This window comes from Triticum aestivum, chromosome 5A (genome assembly GCF_018294505.1).
Source record: "Triticum aestivum cultivar Chinese Spring chromosome 5A, IWGSC CS RefSeq v2.1, whole genome shotgun sequence".
NCBI classification, from domain to species: Eukaryota; Viridiplantae; Streptophyta; class Magnoliopsida; order Poales; family Poaceae; genus Triticum; species Triticum aestivum.
The window spans coordinates 682,847,706-682,864,588 of NC_057806.1; the positions used below are offsets into that span (position 1 = coordinate 682,847,706).

Sequence of the window (16,883 nt, forward strand, 5' to 3'; positions counted from 1 at the left end):
AACAGGATAGTGAAGAGAACGGTGGACGGAAGTCCTGGCCACCGGTGCAGCACCGGGGGTGGGAAAGAAGAGAAGAGGCGCGACCATGCAAACCCCATGTGCGTACAATAATTGTTTCCGAACCGGTTTATTTAATTTTTATTTCAAACATTTTTCTTAAAATATTGTTAGTCAGTTTTTAACATGGAAAAATGATATCGCTAAAAATGAAAAAGTGTTCATGTATGTACATATGAATAAAAATCCCACCGCGTATATAAAAATGTTTGTATATAGAAAAAGGTTCATGTATTTTTAGAAATAGTTCATAGCTAGTTTTGTTTAGAAAATATTCATACACATTTTGAATATATATTCATGTACTCTAGAAAATATGTTAAAAAAATCCAAGAAAAGGAGGACATAAATAGACAACAAAAAGGTGGAAATAGAAACAAAAAAATGATAACATAAAAGGTAAAACAAAGTAAGCAGAAGTATTGAAAGAAAAAGGAAAAGTCCAACTAAAGAATCTGCCCAATAGACTGGCTGAATCTACTCTCTACCAAGCAGACTGAACTTGCTGTAGCAGTTGCGCGTGAATCTAGCTAGGAGCGAAGAATGGGTCACACGGCCTGCAGCTCGCCCGCCCGATCCCACAAGAATCTCTCCCCTGGTTTGTTACTTCACTCCAGTGGTTGGCCCATCGATCACCCATCCCACTCGACCCCCCCGCAACTCGCATCACACAACTCCTATTCTCTTGTTGGCTGATCAACCAAGTTCTCGTCGTCTCGATCGTCGAAAATCTATCGATGGGGTCGTCGTTTAAGTCGGAGTGGGGGCCGGCGATCTGCATGGTGCTCATCGAGCTGTTCACCACGGGGCAGCTGCTGCTCACCAAGGTGGTGGTCGACGCTGGCCTCATGGTCTTCGCCCTCCTCACCTACCGCTTCTTCCTCGGTGCCGCCCTCGTTGTCCCTCTCGCCCTCATCCTTGAGCCGTACGTCATCGCTTCTCTACTCACCGCCAATGCATCTCATCTTCAAGATTTTATTGTTACTCCCTCCGATCTATATTAAATGTCGCTGGTTTAATACAAAGTTGTTAGAGGGAGCACTTATTAATTTATGCACGCATGCATTTCTGACCGATTATATTCATGACGTGACGTGATCGAATTCCTTCTTTGCACTTATATTGATATGTGGTTCGTGTGTGCCTATGGGTGGATGGCATGTTGTGTTTGCCTGTTGCCGCCGTGTCACTAGCATGTACTCCTAAAAATGTATAAGATTGTTTAGACCACGAAAGACTATTTCTTTACAGAGGGAGTAGTCTCCAGACAAGTTTAGCTTGACAGACCATTTGTCTTCTTTCCTGGCGGCCGAAGAAGCTACTGAGTTTGGCGGTGGGAACTGAAAGCATATCAAATCTGATATGTATGCCACGCACATATGTTACCAGGATCTATTTCACGAGTCTTCCATGACAACAACACAACCTTGGCGCCTGCCTTATAAGTAGTATGGAGGGCGATCACATCTTTAGGGAATGAAGGGGAAGTAGTGGCTACTGGCTAGGGCTACACCTGGATCAAAAACATAGCAAAACATTTCAAAAAAAAATCTCTGTATTTTTTTACATCCCAGGAGCTATGTAGCTCTGTACTTTTTGCAAAGCTGCTCGGATGTCATTTGGGAATCAAACTTTGCAAAGACCTATAACATTTGTTCATAATCATTGTCACAAAGTTAGACAACATGGTCTACAAGTAACACTTAAGGCCGCATCAACGAAAATTACGCTCGTAAATTAAAAGTAATTGGATACACTAGCACCACCTCATGATCAGAAATTACAATATGCATGATCTTTGCATTTATATTGATCTGTTATGTTCTTCCCTGCTGGACCAATATATGGTTTGTGTTTTGTCTATGGCGTGTTTGTCCGTTGCGTTCACCATGTCGCCAGCATGTGTTCTGTTACTTCTGTACTGTGTTTAGCTATTGTTTATCTTCTTTCCTGATGGACAAAGAAGCTATACTGGGTTTGTAGGCGTGGGAATCATAAGCATATCAAATCTGATATGCCAAACATATTTTCCCAAGATCTTTTTAAAAAAATATGCAGCAAAGTCCAGCTATTTCTCTCAAAAAAATCTCAAGATCTCACTAGCCTTTTTTCGAAACAGAGGCAAAAGCTTTGCCTCATCTCATTAATAAGAAAAAGGGTAACAAGTTGCCCGGTTAATTAACAAAGAACCGGGCGAAAACCGCTACAACACAACCACAAGAAAGGGCACCCCGGTCGACTTGGCACCGACGAGACCACACACACCACCAAGAAGAGGACACTGCCGAGGTTGCCTGCAATGTCATCGTCATCACCTCTCCCCGAGCAGGCGACTCCGATTTCGCCGCTGACGACCCATCAAGACACCTTCGAACAAGCGACACACGAGAACCTCGCCGGCCAAGGGCAACACCACGCGACCTGGCCACCCACACGAAGACACACACGCTGGCGAGAAGAAACACAAAGCTGAGGTTTCCACCAGGTCTCATCGTCGTCACTCCTCCACGAGCCAGTGATTCCGACTTTACCATTCAACTTCCACAAACGAAATCCTCGTCGCAACAGACGCCGGTACCCATGCCGGCCCATGCCAAACAGTCGACCCTCGCGTAGCAACAGGCAGCTCCGACTCTGATGACAAGCTCCGGAGAGGAGATGCGCAAGACCCGCGCCGAAGAAGATCTTCACCACCGGACCGCCCCTTCCAGGTCATCGTACGCCGCTCAAATGAAGAGGCTCAAAAAGCATAGCAGCTCAGACTTCACAACAAGCGAAGACCAAGACGAAGATACTCGGACATGCCAGAGCCAAGCCCACTAACAACGTCTTGCCTCTACCAGACCATCGCTCACCAACGTCATCGTTGCCATACAAGCCGTCACACGGACCTCTCACATCGCCGGCCACGTGCCGCGATGCCGTGCAAGTCCAACCCAGGATCTCACTAGCCTTTCATGACAACAACAACAACAACAACAACAACAACAACAACAACAACAACAACAACACACCTTGCATATGCTTCTCATATGGTTATTTACCAATATGGGTTTAGCTCTCGATGTCTTTGGGTTTTGGAAGTCCTCCGCCGAACGAGTAGTATTTCACCATGAAAGGCTTACAAAGAAATTCCACTAGTATCCTACAGACTACTCCCTCCGATCCAAATTAATTGACACGGATTTAGTACTAAATCCGTGTCAATTAATTTGGATCGGAGGGAGTACATGATAGAGGTTGAGCTCATTACTCGAATGAAACCAAGTCTACAACAAAAGGCTAGGAATTACTTTATTACTCCCTCCGTTCACTTTTATAAGTCGTTTTAGATAACTGAAAGTAAGCTAATTTGCACCTTGTCTGAAATGTCTTCAAAGCCTTATAAAAGTAAACAGAGGGAGTAATTAATTGGAGGCATGTAGCTAACAGAGCAGGCCATAAATCTGAAAGATTAGAAAGTTGAAAGTATAGCTAATTAGATGCAAACATAAATTCTTTGTATAGCTAACAGAGCATGCACCGCCCACCCATATTCCACTATTTATTTTTTAGAGATTGAGGAATAACTCTTATATATCCCTCAAACATAAAGAGAAAAATTAGAGGGTGGAGACATCTTGCAAACACAAGTTCTCTGTGCATGCACGCCACTAGCTCACACATAAAGAATGACAAGCACTTGGTGAGTTGTGAGAGCTAGCACTCATCTCCCCTCCCTCCCCGTAGCTTTGCCATTCCCTCCTTGTCACTTTGCTCAAAGGCTATCTCCATTCTCCAATTCTCCACCACGTACGTACAGCGACAGTAATGGGGGGCTCGACGAACGTGAAGGAATGGTGGCCTGCCATCTTCATGTTGTTGATCCAAATTTTCACGACAGGGTTAATGTTGCTCACAAAGGTGGTGGTGGACAGTGGGTCACTTGCTTGGACCTTGCTCACGTACCGCTTCTTCCTTGGCGCCATCTTGGCCATCCCCTTGGCGATGTTCTTTGAGAAGTTAGCTCTAATTAACTACTGTTATTTTAGCATATTTTTCTCCTTCTCATGGTTGTCATATGACAGGAAACATTTGGCAAGTAATTATCAAAATGTGTCGTGATATAAAAACATTTTGCAAATGATTATCTGTTTACTTACCCTCATCACCTCATCTAGAGGGAAGTTGAAGGAGCTTACACTGAAGGCGTTCATATGGATTTTCACCAGTGCACTTGTGGGGTTAGTCATTTCGTTCACATCATCTCAGTTCGGCAATGGTTCTGATAAATATCTACGCACAAAGTAGTGGTGATTGTTGCTTTCACCTTCCAGATTCACAATTCCTGGTTTCGCCTACATTGGCCTCGGAGACACATCGCCAGGATACGCGGTAAACTTCTATAACATCATACCGATTGCCGCCTTCATCCTCGCGGTTCTTTTCAGGTAAACAAGATGGAAATATAATCACAAACGCCTACTAGGAATATTGGGTCCATAGAGGAAGGAACTGCAACAACCGACTGTTATTTTTCTCAGGAAGGAGCCACTGGACATGAGGAGCCTGGTGGGGAACATCAAGGTCGTCGGAACCCTAGTCTGCGTTGGAGGAACGCTGGTGATCAGCCTGTACAAGGGCAAGGTGCTGCACCTTTGGCCCACAAATATCATTGGCTACCACCCGAAGCAAGCCGGAGCTGCTTTTGGTCACCACCATGTGCGTGGAACCATCTTGCTCATCACCAGCAGCCTCAGCCTCGCCGTCTGGTACACAGTACAGGTATATAACAAACATATAAGCAACAAGTCACTATTGCAACGTCTCAAATAAATAGTATTACCTATATATCATTAATTTTGTACAGGTATTTCATGCAAAATTCAACTCCTCCTCCGAGGGAGTATTACCTTTTTTAAAATTCTTAAGCAAAGTGTGACCAATACAGCTTAATTATATATGAGTTTGTAATGAGCAGGCTCAGATGCTAAAAGTGTTCCCATATAAGTACTGGTCCACTGTCGCTACATGCTTCGTGGGGAGCATCCAAACGGCTGTCGTGGGGGTTGCGATGAACAGAGAGAAGGCAACATGGGCGCTCAAATGGAACATGAGCTTGCTCACCATTGTGTACTCGGTAAAACTATTCGGCTATTCCTTTTGTTGTGCATCAGTTCACTTTGTGGCCCTCAGTTGAAGGTCCTCATTTACATCTTGCTGCAGGCAATACTCAACACTGCTGCCAAATTTGTGATGATTTCGTGGGTCGTCACGCAGCGTGGGCCAACCTATCCGGCCATGTTTTGCGCCGTGACGGTGTTCTTCACTACTATTCTCGACTCGTTGCTTCTCGGCAATGATCTGTCCGTTGGGAGGTATGCTTACCACTTCTCTCCATCCTATGTTAATAAGTGCTGATTTTGGCTAACGTTCTTAAGACCGTAGGTATATACCAAAATATGCATCGCCAATTACTAACATTATTTTCTTAAAATTTGTTGCTGAGTTTCCTTGCAATTAATAACCGATCTGTTTACATGCATGCAGTGTTCTAGGCATGTTCATGATTCTAGCTGGGCTCTATCTTTTCCTTTGGGGAAAGAGAAAAGAATCGGTACCTCCGAGTGAAGAAAATCCAAAGGAACAAATGTTGTTTCAGAGTGGAGACAAGAATGATAAATCAGTAGCTAATGTATGATTATTTCATTTGGCAATATTACAAAAGGGACTATTCAGAAGTTTGTGTATTACGAAAAACAGAGGAAAAAGGTCAATATTGTTTGTGATGTCCTCAACCATTCATCCAATTTGATCATCACGTAAAAAGGTCAATATCCCAAATTGTTGATTATGGTAGTTGTCTTCATTTTAGTTAGCGAATTTTAAACCAGACAGTGAAAATAGCAAAATGACACAATTAGTTCTAAGTTTTGTAGTTTCTTTGTTTGGTTTTATATGAAGTCCTCAAGCATTGACCCTGCATTATTGTATCTCTCCACTGCCTCATGCCTTTTCCTCCTGTCTGAAATGATCGAGGTGGATCTGCGAGGGGCCAGGGCGTGAATAGATCTCTACAATATTTATAATGCTTGCAAGGTCAAGGGACCAAAGTAAAACACAAATGAATGAGCTACGGTTAAGGACAATCGAAGGCACGGGGAAACGAAGATTTATTTCGATGTTCACTCCCTTGGAGGGGAGATAGTCGCACCGTTGGAGAGGTGGGAATCCACAAAGGAAACCTACACCACATTGCATAAGAGCAACTCCAATGCACCGACCCAAACGGACGTGCTCTTTGTCCGTTTTTTGTCCATTTGGGTTGGTCGCCCGCTCGACGTCCGCCCTCTTTTTGATTTGGGTCGGCTATGCGCCCAATGCACAGGACCCATTTCATGTCCACACATAAATTTTAAAAGGCTCGCGGTCATAGATCATGTCAGCGGCCATGCCATCGGCCAAAATTCATGCTGGTGCCATGCCAACGGCCGGGATACAAAGCCAGTCTCCCAAAAATACACCACACAGTTTATGCTAGCACACTTGCCAGCGGTCGGCACACATGCCAGCACACAAAAAGGGGTGGGAATTTGACCACGCCATCTCAGCCGTGGTCATGCCAGCACACTTGCCGGCATACAAAAAAAGGATGATGCTCTCCACCATAGATCACTCGTTGTTGAACTTGAGCATGTCGGCCTGAATCTTCTCGAACCACGCCTCTTCCTCGGCGACACGGTGTTCAGGTCCACCTTCATGACCTCCACCCCCGTCATCATGCTAGCGAGTGCCACTTATTTTGCCTTTCTCTTGGCATTGGCGGCCTCGATCTCGAGCATCTTGGCTTGCTTCTCCGCTTCCATCGCAAGCATCTTGGCTTGCTTCTCTCGAGGTCAAGCCTCCCCCTTTGGATCTCCATGAAGGTGTTCATTTGATCTTCCTTATCTTGCCGACGCTTCTCCTCCCTTGTGTCCTTCTTGCTCATCATGCCCTCCACGGTTGCAAGCAAAGAAATCAACGCCGCATCACGCTTGTCCTCCTTCTTGGAGTTGGTCTTCCCTCGCGGCCGTGGCTTTTCGCCCTCCCCAAGCTGCTCCATGGCTTCCTTTGTTGGGGAACGTAGCAATAATTCAAAATTTTCCTACGTGTCACCAAGATCAATCTATGGAGTCATCTAGCAATGAGGGAGGAGTGGATCTACATACCCTTGTAGATCGCGCGCGGAAGCGTTCAAGAGAACGGGGTTGATGGAGTCGTACTCGTCGTGATCCAAATCACCGATGATCCTAGCGCCGAACGGACGGAACCTCCGCGTTCAACACACGTACGGAGCAGCGACGTCTCCTCCTTCTTGATCCAGCAAGGGGGAAGGAGAGGTTGATGGAGATCCAGCAACACGACGGCGTGGTGGTGGAAGTAGCGGGATTCCATCAGGGCTTCGCCAAGCACTGCGGGAGGAGGGAGGTGTGTCATGGGAGGGAGAGGGAGGCGCCAGGGCTTGGGTAAGGTTGCCCTCCCTTCCCCCCACTATATATAGGGCCAAGGGAGAGGGGGAGGGCGCAGCCTTGCCCCTTCCTCCAAGGAAGGGTGCGGCCAAGGGGGGAGTCCATCCTCCCCAAGGCACCTAGGAGGTGCCTTCCCCCTTTAGGACTCTTCCTTTCCCCTCTTCTCTTGGCGCATGGGCCTCTTGGGGCTGGTGCCCTTGGCCCATATAGGCCAAGGCGCACCCCCTACAGCCCATGTGCCCCCCCGGGGCAGGTGGCCCCACCCGGTGGACCCCCGGGACCCTTTCGGTGGTCCCGGTACAATACCGGTGACCCCGAAACTTGTCCCGATGGCCGAAATAGCACTTCTTATATATAATTCTTTACCTCCGGACCATTCCGGAACTCCTCGTGACGTCCGGGATCTCATCCGTTACTCCGAACAACTTTTGGGTTACCGCATACTAATATCTCTATAACCCTAGCGTCACTGAACCTTAAGTGTGTAGACCCTACGGGTTCGGGAGACATGCAGACATGACCGAGATGACTCTCCGGTCAATAACCAACAGCGAGATCTGGATACCCATGTTGGCTCCCACATGGTCCACGATGATCTCATCGGATGAACCACGATGTCAAGGACTTAATCAATCCCGTATACAATTCCCTTTGTCTAGCGGTACGATACTTGCCCGAGATTCGATTGTCGGTATCCCGATACCTTGTTCAATCTCGTTACCGGCAAGTCTCTTTTACTCATTCCATAACACATCATCCCGTGATCAACTCCTTGATCACATTGTGCACATTATGATGATGTCCTACCGAGAGGGCCCAGAGATACCTCTCCGTCACACGGAGTGACAAATCCCAGTCTCGATTCGTGCCAACCCAACAGACACTTTCGGAGATACCCGTAGTGTACCTTTATAGCCACCCAGTTACGTTGTGACGTTTGGCACACCCAAAGCACTCCTACGGTATCCGGGAGTTGCACAATCTCATGGTCTAAGGAAATGATACTTGACATTAGAAAAGCTTTAGCATACGAACTACACGATCTAGTGCTATGCTTAGGATTGGGTCTTGTCCATCGCATCATTCTCCTAATGATGTGATCCCGTTATCAATGACATCCAATGTCCATGGTCAGGAAACCGTAACCATCTATTGATCAACGAGCCAGTCAACTAGAGGCTTACTAGGGACATGGTGTTGTCTATGTATCCACACATGTATCTGAGTTTCCTATCAATACAATTCTAGCATGGATAATAAACGATTATCATGAACAAGGAAATATAATAATAACTAATTTATTATTGCCTCTAGGGCATATTTCCAACAGTCTCCCACTTGCACTAGAGTCAATAATCCAGTTCACATCGATATGTGATTAACACTCAAGGTCACATCCCCATGTGACTAACACCCAAAGAGTTTACTAGAGTCAATAATCTAGTTCACATTACCATGTGATTAACACTCGATGAGTTCTGGGTTTGATCATGTTATGCTTGTGAGAGATGTTATAGTCAACGGGTCTGAATTTTTCAGATCCGTGTGTACTTCGCAAATCTCTATGTCATCTTGCAGATGCAGCTACTACGCTATATTTGGAGCCATTTCAAATAACTGTTCTACTTGGAGCTATTCTAAATTGTTGCTCCATTATACGTATCCGGTATCTCTAATCAGAGCTATCCAGATAGGTGTTAAGCTTGCATCGGCGTAACCCTTTACGACGAACTCTTTTACCACCTCCATAATCGAGAAAATTCCTTAGTCCACTAGTTACTAAGGATAACTTTGACCGATGTCTGTGATCCATTCTTGGATCACTCTTGTACCCCTTGACTAACTCATGGCAAGGCACACTTCAGGTGCGGTACACAGCATAGCATACTGTAGAGAGCCTATGATAAAAGCATAGGGGACGACCTTCGTCCTTCCTCTTTCTTCTGCCGTGGTCGAGCTTTAAGTCTTAACTTCATACCTTACAACTCAGGCAAGAACTCCTTATTTGACTGATCCATCTTGAACACCTTCAAGATCATGTCAAGGTATGTGCTCATTTGAAAGTACCATTAAGCGTTTTGATCTATCCTTATAGATCTTGATGCTCAATGTTCAAGTAGCTTGATCCAGGCTTTCCATTGAAAAACACTTTCCAAATAACCCTATATGCTTTCCAGAAATTCTACATCATTTCTGATCCATAATATGTCAACAACATATACTCATCAGAAATTCTATAGTGCTCCCACTCACCTTTTTGGAAATACAAGTTTCTCATAAACTTTGTATAAACCCAAAATCTTTGATGATCTCATCAAAGCGTACATTCCAACTCCGAGATGCTTACTCCAGTCCTTAGAAGGATAGCTGGAGCTTTGCATACTTATTAGCATCTTTCAGGATTGACAAAACCTTCCGGTTGTATCACATACAACCTTTCCTCAAGAAAATCGTCGAGGAAACAATGTTTTGACATCCTATCTGCAAGATTTCATAAATAATGCAATAATCGCTAATATAATTCCAACAGACTCTTAGCATCGCTACGAGTGAGAAAGTCTCATCGTAGTCAACTCCTTGAACTTGTCGGAAAACATCTTAACGACAAGTCGAGCTTTCTTAATGGTGACATTTACCATCATTGTCCGTCTTCCTTTTAAAATCCATCTGTACCTAACAGCCTTACGACCATCAAGTAGTTCTTCCAAAGTCTACACTTTGTTTTCATATATGGATCCTCTCTCGGATTATATGGCCTCGAGCCATTTATCGGAATTCAGGCCCACCACCGCTTCTCCATAGCTCGTAGGTTCATTGTTGTCTAGCAACATGACTTCCAAGACAGGATTACGTACCACTCTGAAGTAGTACGCATCCTTGTCATCCCACGAGGTTTGGTAGTGACTTGATCTAAAGTTTCATGATCACTATCATAAGCTTCCACTTCAATTGGTGTAGGTGCCACAGGAACAACTCTTTGTGCCCTGCTATACACTAGTTGAAGTGACGGTTCAATAACCTCATCAAGTCTCCACCATCCTCCCAGAAACTTTTCCTCGAGAAAGGACCCGATTCTAGAAACAATCCCTTATTGCTTTTGGATCTGAGACAGGAGGTGCACCCAACTGTTTTGGGTGTCCTATGAAGATGCATTTATCCGCTTTGGGTTTGAGCTTATCAACCTGAAACTTTTTCACATAAGCGTCGTAGCCCCAAACTTTTAAGAAATGGCAGCTTAGGTTTTTCTAAACCATAGTTCATATGGTGTCATCTCATCGGAATTATGTGGTGCCCTATTTAAAGTGAATGTGGTTGTCTCTAATGTCTAACCCATAAATTATTGTAGTAATTCGATAAGAGACATCATGGTATGCATTATATCCAATATGGTGCAGTTATGATGTTCGGACACACCATCACACTATGGTGTTCCAGGCTGTATCTATTGTAAAACCATTTCCACAATGTCTTAATTCTGTGCCAAACTCATAATTCAGATATTCATCTCTATGATCATATCATAGATCTTTTATCCTCTTGTCACGACGATCTTTCAACTTCACCCTGAAATTACTTGAACCTTTCAATAATTCAGACTCATGATTCATCAAGTAAATATACTCAACATCTACTCAAATCATCTGTGAAGCAAGAACAAAACGATATCCACTACATGCCTCAGCACTCATTGGACTGCACACATCAAAATGTATTACTTCCAGCAAGTTGCTTTCTGGTTCCATTTTACTGAAACTGAGGCTTTCAGTCATCTTGCCCATGTGGTATGATTTGCATGTCTCAAGTGATTCAAAATCAAATGAGTCCAAATGGTCCATTTGCATGGAGTTTCTTTATGCATATCTACCAACAAACATGGTTCGCATGTCTCAATCCTTTCAAAAATGAGTGAGTCCAAAGATCCATCAACATGGAGCTTCTTCATGCGTTTTATACCGATATGACTTAAGTGGCAGTGCCACAAGTAGGTGGTACTATCATTACTATCTTATATCTTTTGGCATGAACATGTGTATCACTACGATCGAGATTCAATAAACCATTCATTTTAGGTGCAAGACCATTGAAGGTATTATTCAAACAGAGTAACCATTATTCTCCTTAAATGAATAACCGTATTGCGATAGACATAATCCAATCATGTCTATGCTCAACGCAAACACCAATCTCGATGGTAGAGGGAGCGGACGATATTTGATCAACCTTGGAAATACTTCCAACACATATCGTCATCTCACCTTTAGCTAGTCTCCGATTATTCCGTAGCTTTTATTTCGAGTTACTAACACTTAGCAACCGAACCGGTATCTAATACCCTGGTGCTACTAGGAGTACTAGTAAAGTACACATCAACACAATGTATATCCAATATACTTCTATCGACCTTGCCAGCCTTCTTATCTACCAAGTATCTAGGGTAATTCTGCTCCAGTGGCTGTTCCCCTTATTACAGAAGCACTTAGTCTCGGGTTTGGGTTCAACCTTGGGTTTCTTCACTAGAGCAGCAGCTGAATTGTCGTTTCATGAAGTATCCCTTCGTTCCCTTGCCCTTCTTGAAACTAGTGGTTTCACCAACCATCAACAATTGATGCTCCTTCTTGATTTCTACTTTTGTGGTGTCAAACATCACGAATTTCTCAAGGATCATCATATATGTCCCTGATATAGTTCATCATGAAGCTCTAGCAGCTTGGTGGTAATGACTTCGGAGAAACATCACTATCTCATCTGGAAGATCAACTCCCACTCGATTCAAATGATTGTTGTACTCAGACAATCTGAGCACAAGCTCAACAATTGAGCTTTTCTCCCTTAGTTTGCAGGCTAAGAAAATCGTCGGAGGTCTTATACCTCTTGACGTGGGCACGAGCCTGAAATCCCAATTTCAGCCCTCGAAACATCTCATATGTCTCGCGACGTTTCAAAACGTCTTCGGTGCCTCAACTCTAAACCGTTTAACTGAACTATCATGTAGTTATCAAAACGTGTATGTCAGATGTTCGCAACATCCACAGACAACGTTCGAGTTTCAGCACACTGAGCGGTGCATTAAGGACATAAGCCTTCTATGAAGCAATGAGGACAAACCTCAGTTTACGGACCTAGTCCGCATAATTACTACTATCAACTTTCAACTAAATTTTCTCTAGGAACATATCTAAACAGTAGAACTGAAGCGCGAGCTATGACATAATTTGCGAAGACCTTTTGACTATGTTCAGGATAATTAAGTTCATCTTATGAACTCCCACTCAGATAGACATCCCTCTAGTCATCTAAGTGATTACATGATCCGAGTCAACTAGGCCGTGTCCGATCATCACGTGAGACGGACTAGTCAACATCGGTGAACATCTTCATGTTGATCGTATCTACCATACGACTCATGCTCGACCTTTTGGTCTCTTGTGTTCCGAGGCCATGTATGTACACATGCTAGGCTCGTCAAGTCAACCTAAGTGTTTCGCGTGTGTAAATCTGTCTTACACCCGTTGTATGTGAACGTAAGAATCTATCACACCCGATCATCACGTGATGCTTCGAAACGACAAACTTTCGCAATGGTGCACAGTTAGGGGGAACACCTTCTTGAAATTTTAGTGAGGGATCATCTTATTTACTACCATCGTTCTAAGTAAACAAGATGCAAAAACATGATAAACATCACATGCAATCAAATAATAGTGACATGATATGGCCAATATCATATAGCTCCTTTGATCTCCATCTTGGGGCTTCATGATCATCTTGTCACCGGCATGACACCATGATCTCCATCATCATGATCTCCATCATCGTGTCTTCATGAAGTTGTCTCGTCAACTATTACTTCTACTACTACAGCTAACGGTTAGCAATAAAGTAAAGTGATTACATGACGTTTATGTTGACACGCAGGTCATAAATAAATTAAGACAACTCCTATAGCTCCTGCCGGTTGTCATACTCATCGACATGCAAGTCGTGATTCCTATTACAAGAACATGATCGATCTCATACATCACATATATCATTCATCACATCCTTTTGGCCATATCACATCACATAGCATACCCTGCAAAAACAAGTTAGACGTCCTCTAATTGTTGTTTGCATGTTTTACGTGGCTGCTATGGGTTTCTAACAAGAACGTTTCTTACCTACGCAAAGACCACAACGTGATATGCCAATTGCTATTTACCCTTCATAAGGACCCTTTTCATCGAATCCGATCCGACTAAAGTGGGAGAGACAGACACCCGCTAGCCACCTTATGCAACTAGTGCATGTCAGTCGGTGGAACCAGTCTCACGTAAGAGTACGTGTAAGGTCGGTCCGGGCCGCTTCATCCCACGATGCCGCCGAATCAAGATAAGACTAGTAACGGCAAGCATATTGAACAAAATCAACGCCCACAACTACTTTGTGTTCTACTCGTGCATAGAAACTACGCATAGACCTAGCACATGATGCCACTGTTGGGGAACGTACCAATAATTCAAAATTTTCCTACGTGTCACCAAGATCAATCTATGGAGTCATCTAGCAACGAGGGAGGAGTGGATCTACATACCCTTGTAGATCGCGCACGGAAGCGTTCAAGAGAACGGGGTTGATGGAGTCGTACTCGTCATGATCCAAATCACGGATGATCCTAGCGCCAAACGGACGGCACCTCCGCGTTCAACACACGTACGGAGCAGCGACGTATCCTCCTTCTTGATCCAGCAAGGGGGAAGGAGAGGTTTATGGAGATCCAGCAACACGACGGCGTGGTGGTGGAAGTAGCGGGATTCCATCAGAGCTTCGCCAAGCACTGCGGGAGGAGGGAGGTGTGTCATGGGAGGGAGAGGGAGGCGCCAGGGCTTGGGTAAGGTTGCCCTCCCTTCCCCCCACTATATATAGGGCCAAGGGAAAGGGGGAGGGCGCAGCCTTTCCCCTTCCTCCAAGGAAGGGTGCGGCCAAGGGGGGAGTCCATCCTCCCCAAGGCACCTAGGAGGTGCCTTCCCCCTTTAGGACTCTTCCTTTCCCCTCTTCTCTTGGCGCATGGGCCTCTTGGGGCTGGTGCCCTTGGCCCATATAGGCCAAGGCGCACCCCCTACAGCCCATGTGCCCCCCGGGGCAGGTGGCCCCACCCAGTGGACCCCCGGGACCCTTCCGGTGGTCCCGGTACAATACCGGTGACCCCGAAACTTGTCCCAATGGCCGAAATAGCACTTCCTATATATAATTATTTACCTCCGGACCATTCCGGAACTCCTCGTGACGTCCGGGATCTCATCCGGGACTCCGAACAACTTTCGGGTTACCGCATACTAATATCTCTATAACCCTAGCGTCACCGAACCTTAAGTGTGTAGACCCTACGGGTTCGGGAGACATGCAGACATGACCGAGATGACTCTCCGGTCAATAACCAACAGCGGGATCTGGATACCCATGTTGGCTCCCACATGTTCCACGATGATCTCATCGGATGAACCACGATGTCAAGGACTTAATCAATCCCGTATACAATTCCCTTTGTCTAGCGGTACGATACTTGCCCGAGATTCGATCGTCGGTATCCCGATACCTTGTTCAATCTCGTTACCGGCAAGTCTCTTTTACTCGTTCCGTAACACATCATCCCGTGATCAACTCCTTGATCACATTGTGCACATTATGATGATGTCCTACCGAGTGGGCCTAGAGATACCTCTCCGTCACACGGAGTGACAAATCCCAGTCTCGATTCGTGCCAACCCAACAGACACTTTCGGAGATACCCGTAGTGTACCTTTATAGCCACCCAGTTACGTTGTGACGTTTGGCACACCCAAAGCACTCCTACGGTATCCGGGAGTTGCACAATCTCATGGTCTAAGGAAATGATACTTGACATTAGAAAAGCTTTAGCATACGAACTACACGATCTAGTGCTATGCTTAGGATTGGGTCTTGTCCATCATATCATTCTCCTAATGATGTGATCTTGTTATCAATGACATCCAATGTCCATGGTCAGAAAACCGTAACCATCTATTGATCAACGAGCCAGTCAACTAGAGGCTTACTTGGGACATGGTGTTGTCTATGTATCCACACATGTATCTGAGTTTCCTATCAATACAATTCTAGCATGGATAATAAACGATTATCATGAACAAGGAAATATAATAATAACTAATTTATTATTGCCTCTAGGGCATATTTCCAACATCCTTCCCCCCATGCGACATGAGGGTGGCATATTGCGCCTTGAACTTCTCCTTCCCCTTGATGACCATCAACAATGGGAGAGGTGGAAGGACTTGCCATCATGTTGGACCTTGAATGCCTCCAAAGCTTGGAATGCCTACAAATGAATAGCATGCAAGCATATGGGCAAATGGACATGCAAGCATAAATGAAAATGTAAACAGATACGAAGAGGGGCACATGTATAACATATCTTGCATGCGATGCCGCTCATGGGGCGTGCCTTGATGGTCTCAAGGATGGCACAAAACTTGTTGCACTCTTGTTGTATCACCCTCCATCGCTTCGAGAGGGACACCCACCCACACTTGCTTTGCATTTGGTACGGCATAAACTTCTTGTGTTCATGGTACTCGTGATGCACACGAATCCAAAAGGTTGATGCCTTTTGTTCGGCGTCGACCTTGGGGTCTTGCCCAATGCCCCTCCAACACTCACAAAGGAGCTTGTCCTCGGACGGGGTGTATGCCTTCGTCCACTTGCTTTTGCGCTTTGGCTTCATGCCGGCTTGGTTGAGGAGCTCGTCCTCGAACAAAGGCTCCCCGTCGATGTCCATATCATCCTCTTCCTCGAGGTTGTAGTCCTCTGGGAACCCGTGGTCGAGCGGGAAGCTGCCCAGACCGACCTGATCTTGCATGAACGCGTCCTCCATGCCAGCTTCATCATAGCTCGATGGCGTGAATGGCGCTCAGTCGTCATGGCTTTGGGCCTCCTCGGGATCATAGGCAGCTGCAGCGGCACCGCCAACGGAGGCAGTGGCCGCTGCACCACCTTCGAAGATGATGTTCTCCATGATGAAACAGCTAGCCGTTTCGTCCTCGTCGGCCGCCGCCATTCTGTCGAACAGGTTGTGTGCGCCGGGGATCATGTCGGCTGGCATCTCCCGCGAGCGTTTCCTCGCTCCTCTAGAGGATGATGAACTGGCCACCGACGTGGCGTTGAGGTCGATGGCCATGGGCGCGGGCGTGGATGGCGCCACCATGCTCACCTCCGGCGAGCATTCCCAAGAGAAGTGGGAAGCTTCCGAATAGACGTGGAAGCCGGGAATCGGCTGCGTGGCAGACGTGCGCGGCGACTCTGGCAGCACCATGGGAGGAAACG

The 16,883-nt window shown here is 45.6% G+C and overlaps 1 protein-coding gene across 4 annotated transcripts; it reads left to right on the top strand.

Annotated features, from left to right (window-relative positions):
- The first annotated feature begins 655 nt into the window (after nt 1-655).
- On the top strand, nt 656-5,834 carry LOC123105977 (WAT1-related protein At5g64700-like). Of its 4 annotated transcripts, none has more exons than XM_044528161.1 (7): nt 656-982; nt 4,269-4,280; nt 4,374-4,487; nt 4,581-4,821; nt 5,018-5,176; nt 5,263-5,414; nt 5,587-5,834. In XM_044528161.1, exons 1-7 carry the CDS (start codon nt 795-797, stop codon nt 5,735-5,737), a joined length of 1,017 nt encoding a protein of 338 aa, XP_044384096.1. In that variant the 5' UTR covers nt 656-794; the 3' UTR covers nt 5,738-5,834. The 4 variants fall into 4 exon arrangements, with proteins under 4 accessions (XP_044384096.1, XP_044384094.1, XP_044384095.1 ...); XM_044528159.1 differs by having other exon boundaries at nt 658-982; nt 4,218-4,280; XM_044528160.1 differs by lacking the exon at nt 656-982 and adding an exon at nt 3,340-4,058.
- The last annotated feature ends 11,049 nt before the right edge of the window (nt 5,835-16,883 follow it).

Bases quoted from the DNA above. Each gene is read 5' to 3' on its own strand.
- LOC123105977 (XM_044528158.1), top strand. From the start codon at position 3,868: ATGGGGGGCTCGACGAACGTGAAGGAATGGTGGCCTGCCATCTTCATG. The intron at 4,281-4,373 runs GTTAGTCATTTC...TTCACCTTCCAG, and splicing joins TTCACCAGTGCACTTGTGGG to ATTCACAATTCCTGGTTTCG. The intron at 5,177-5,262 runs GTAAAACTATTC...ATCTTGCTGCAG, and splicing joins TGCTCACCATTGTGTACTCG to GCAATACTCAACACTGCTGC.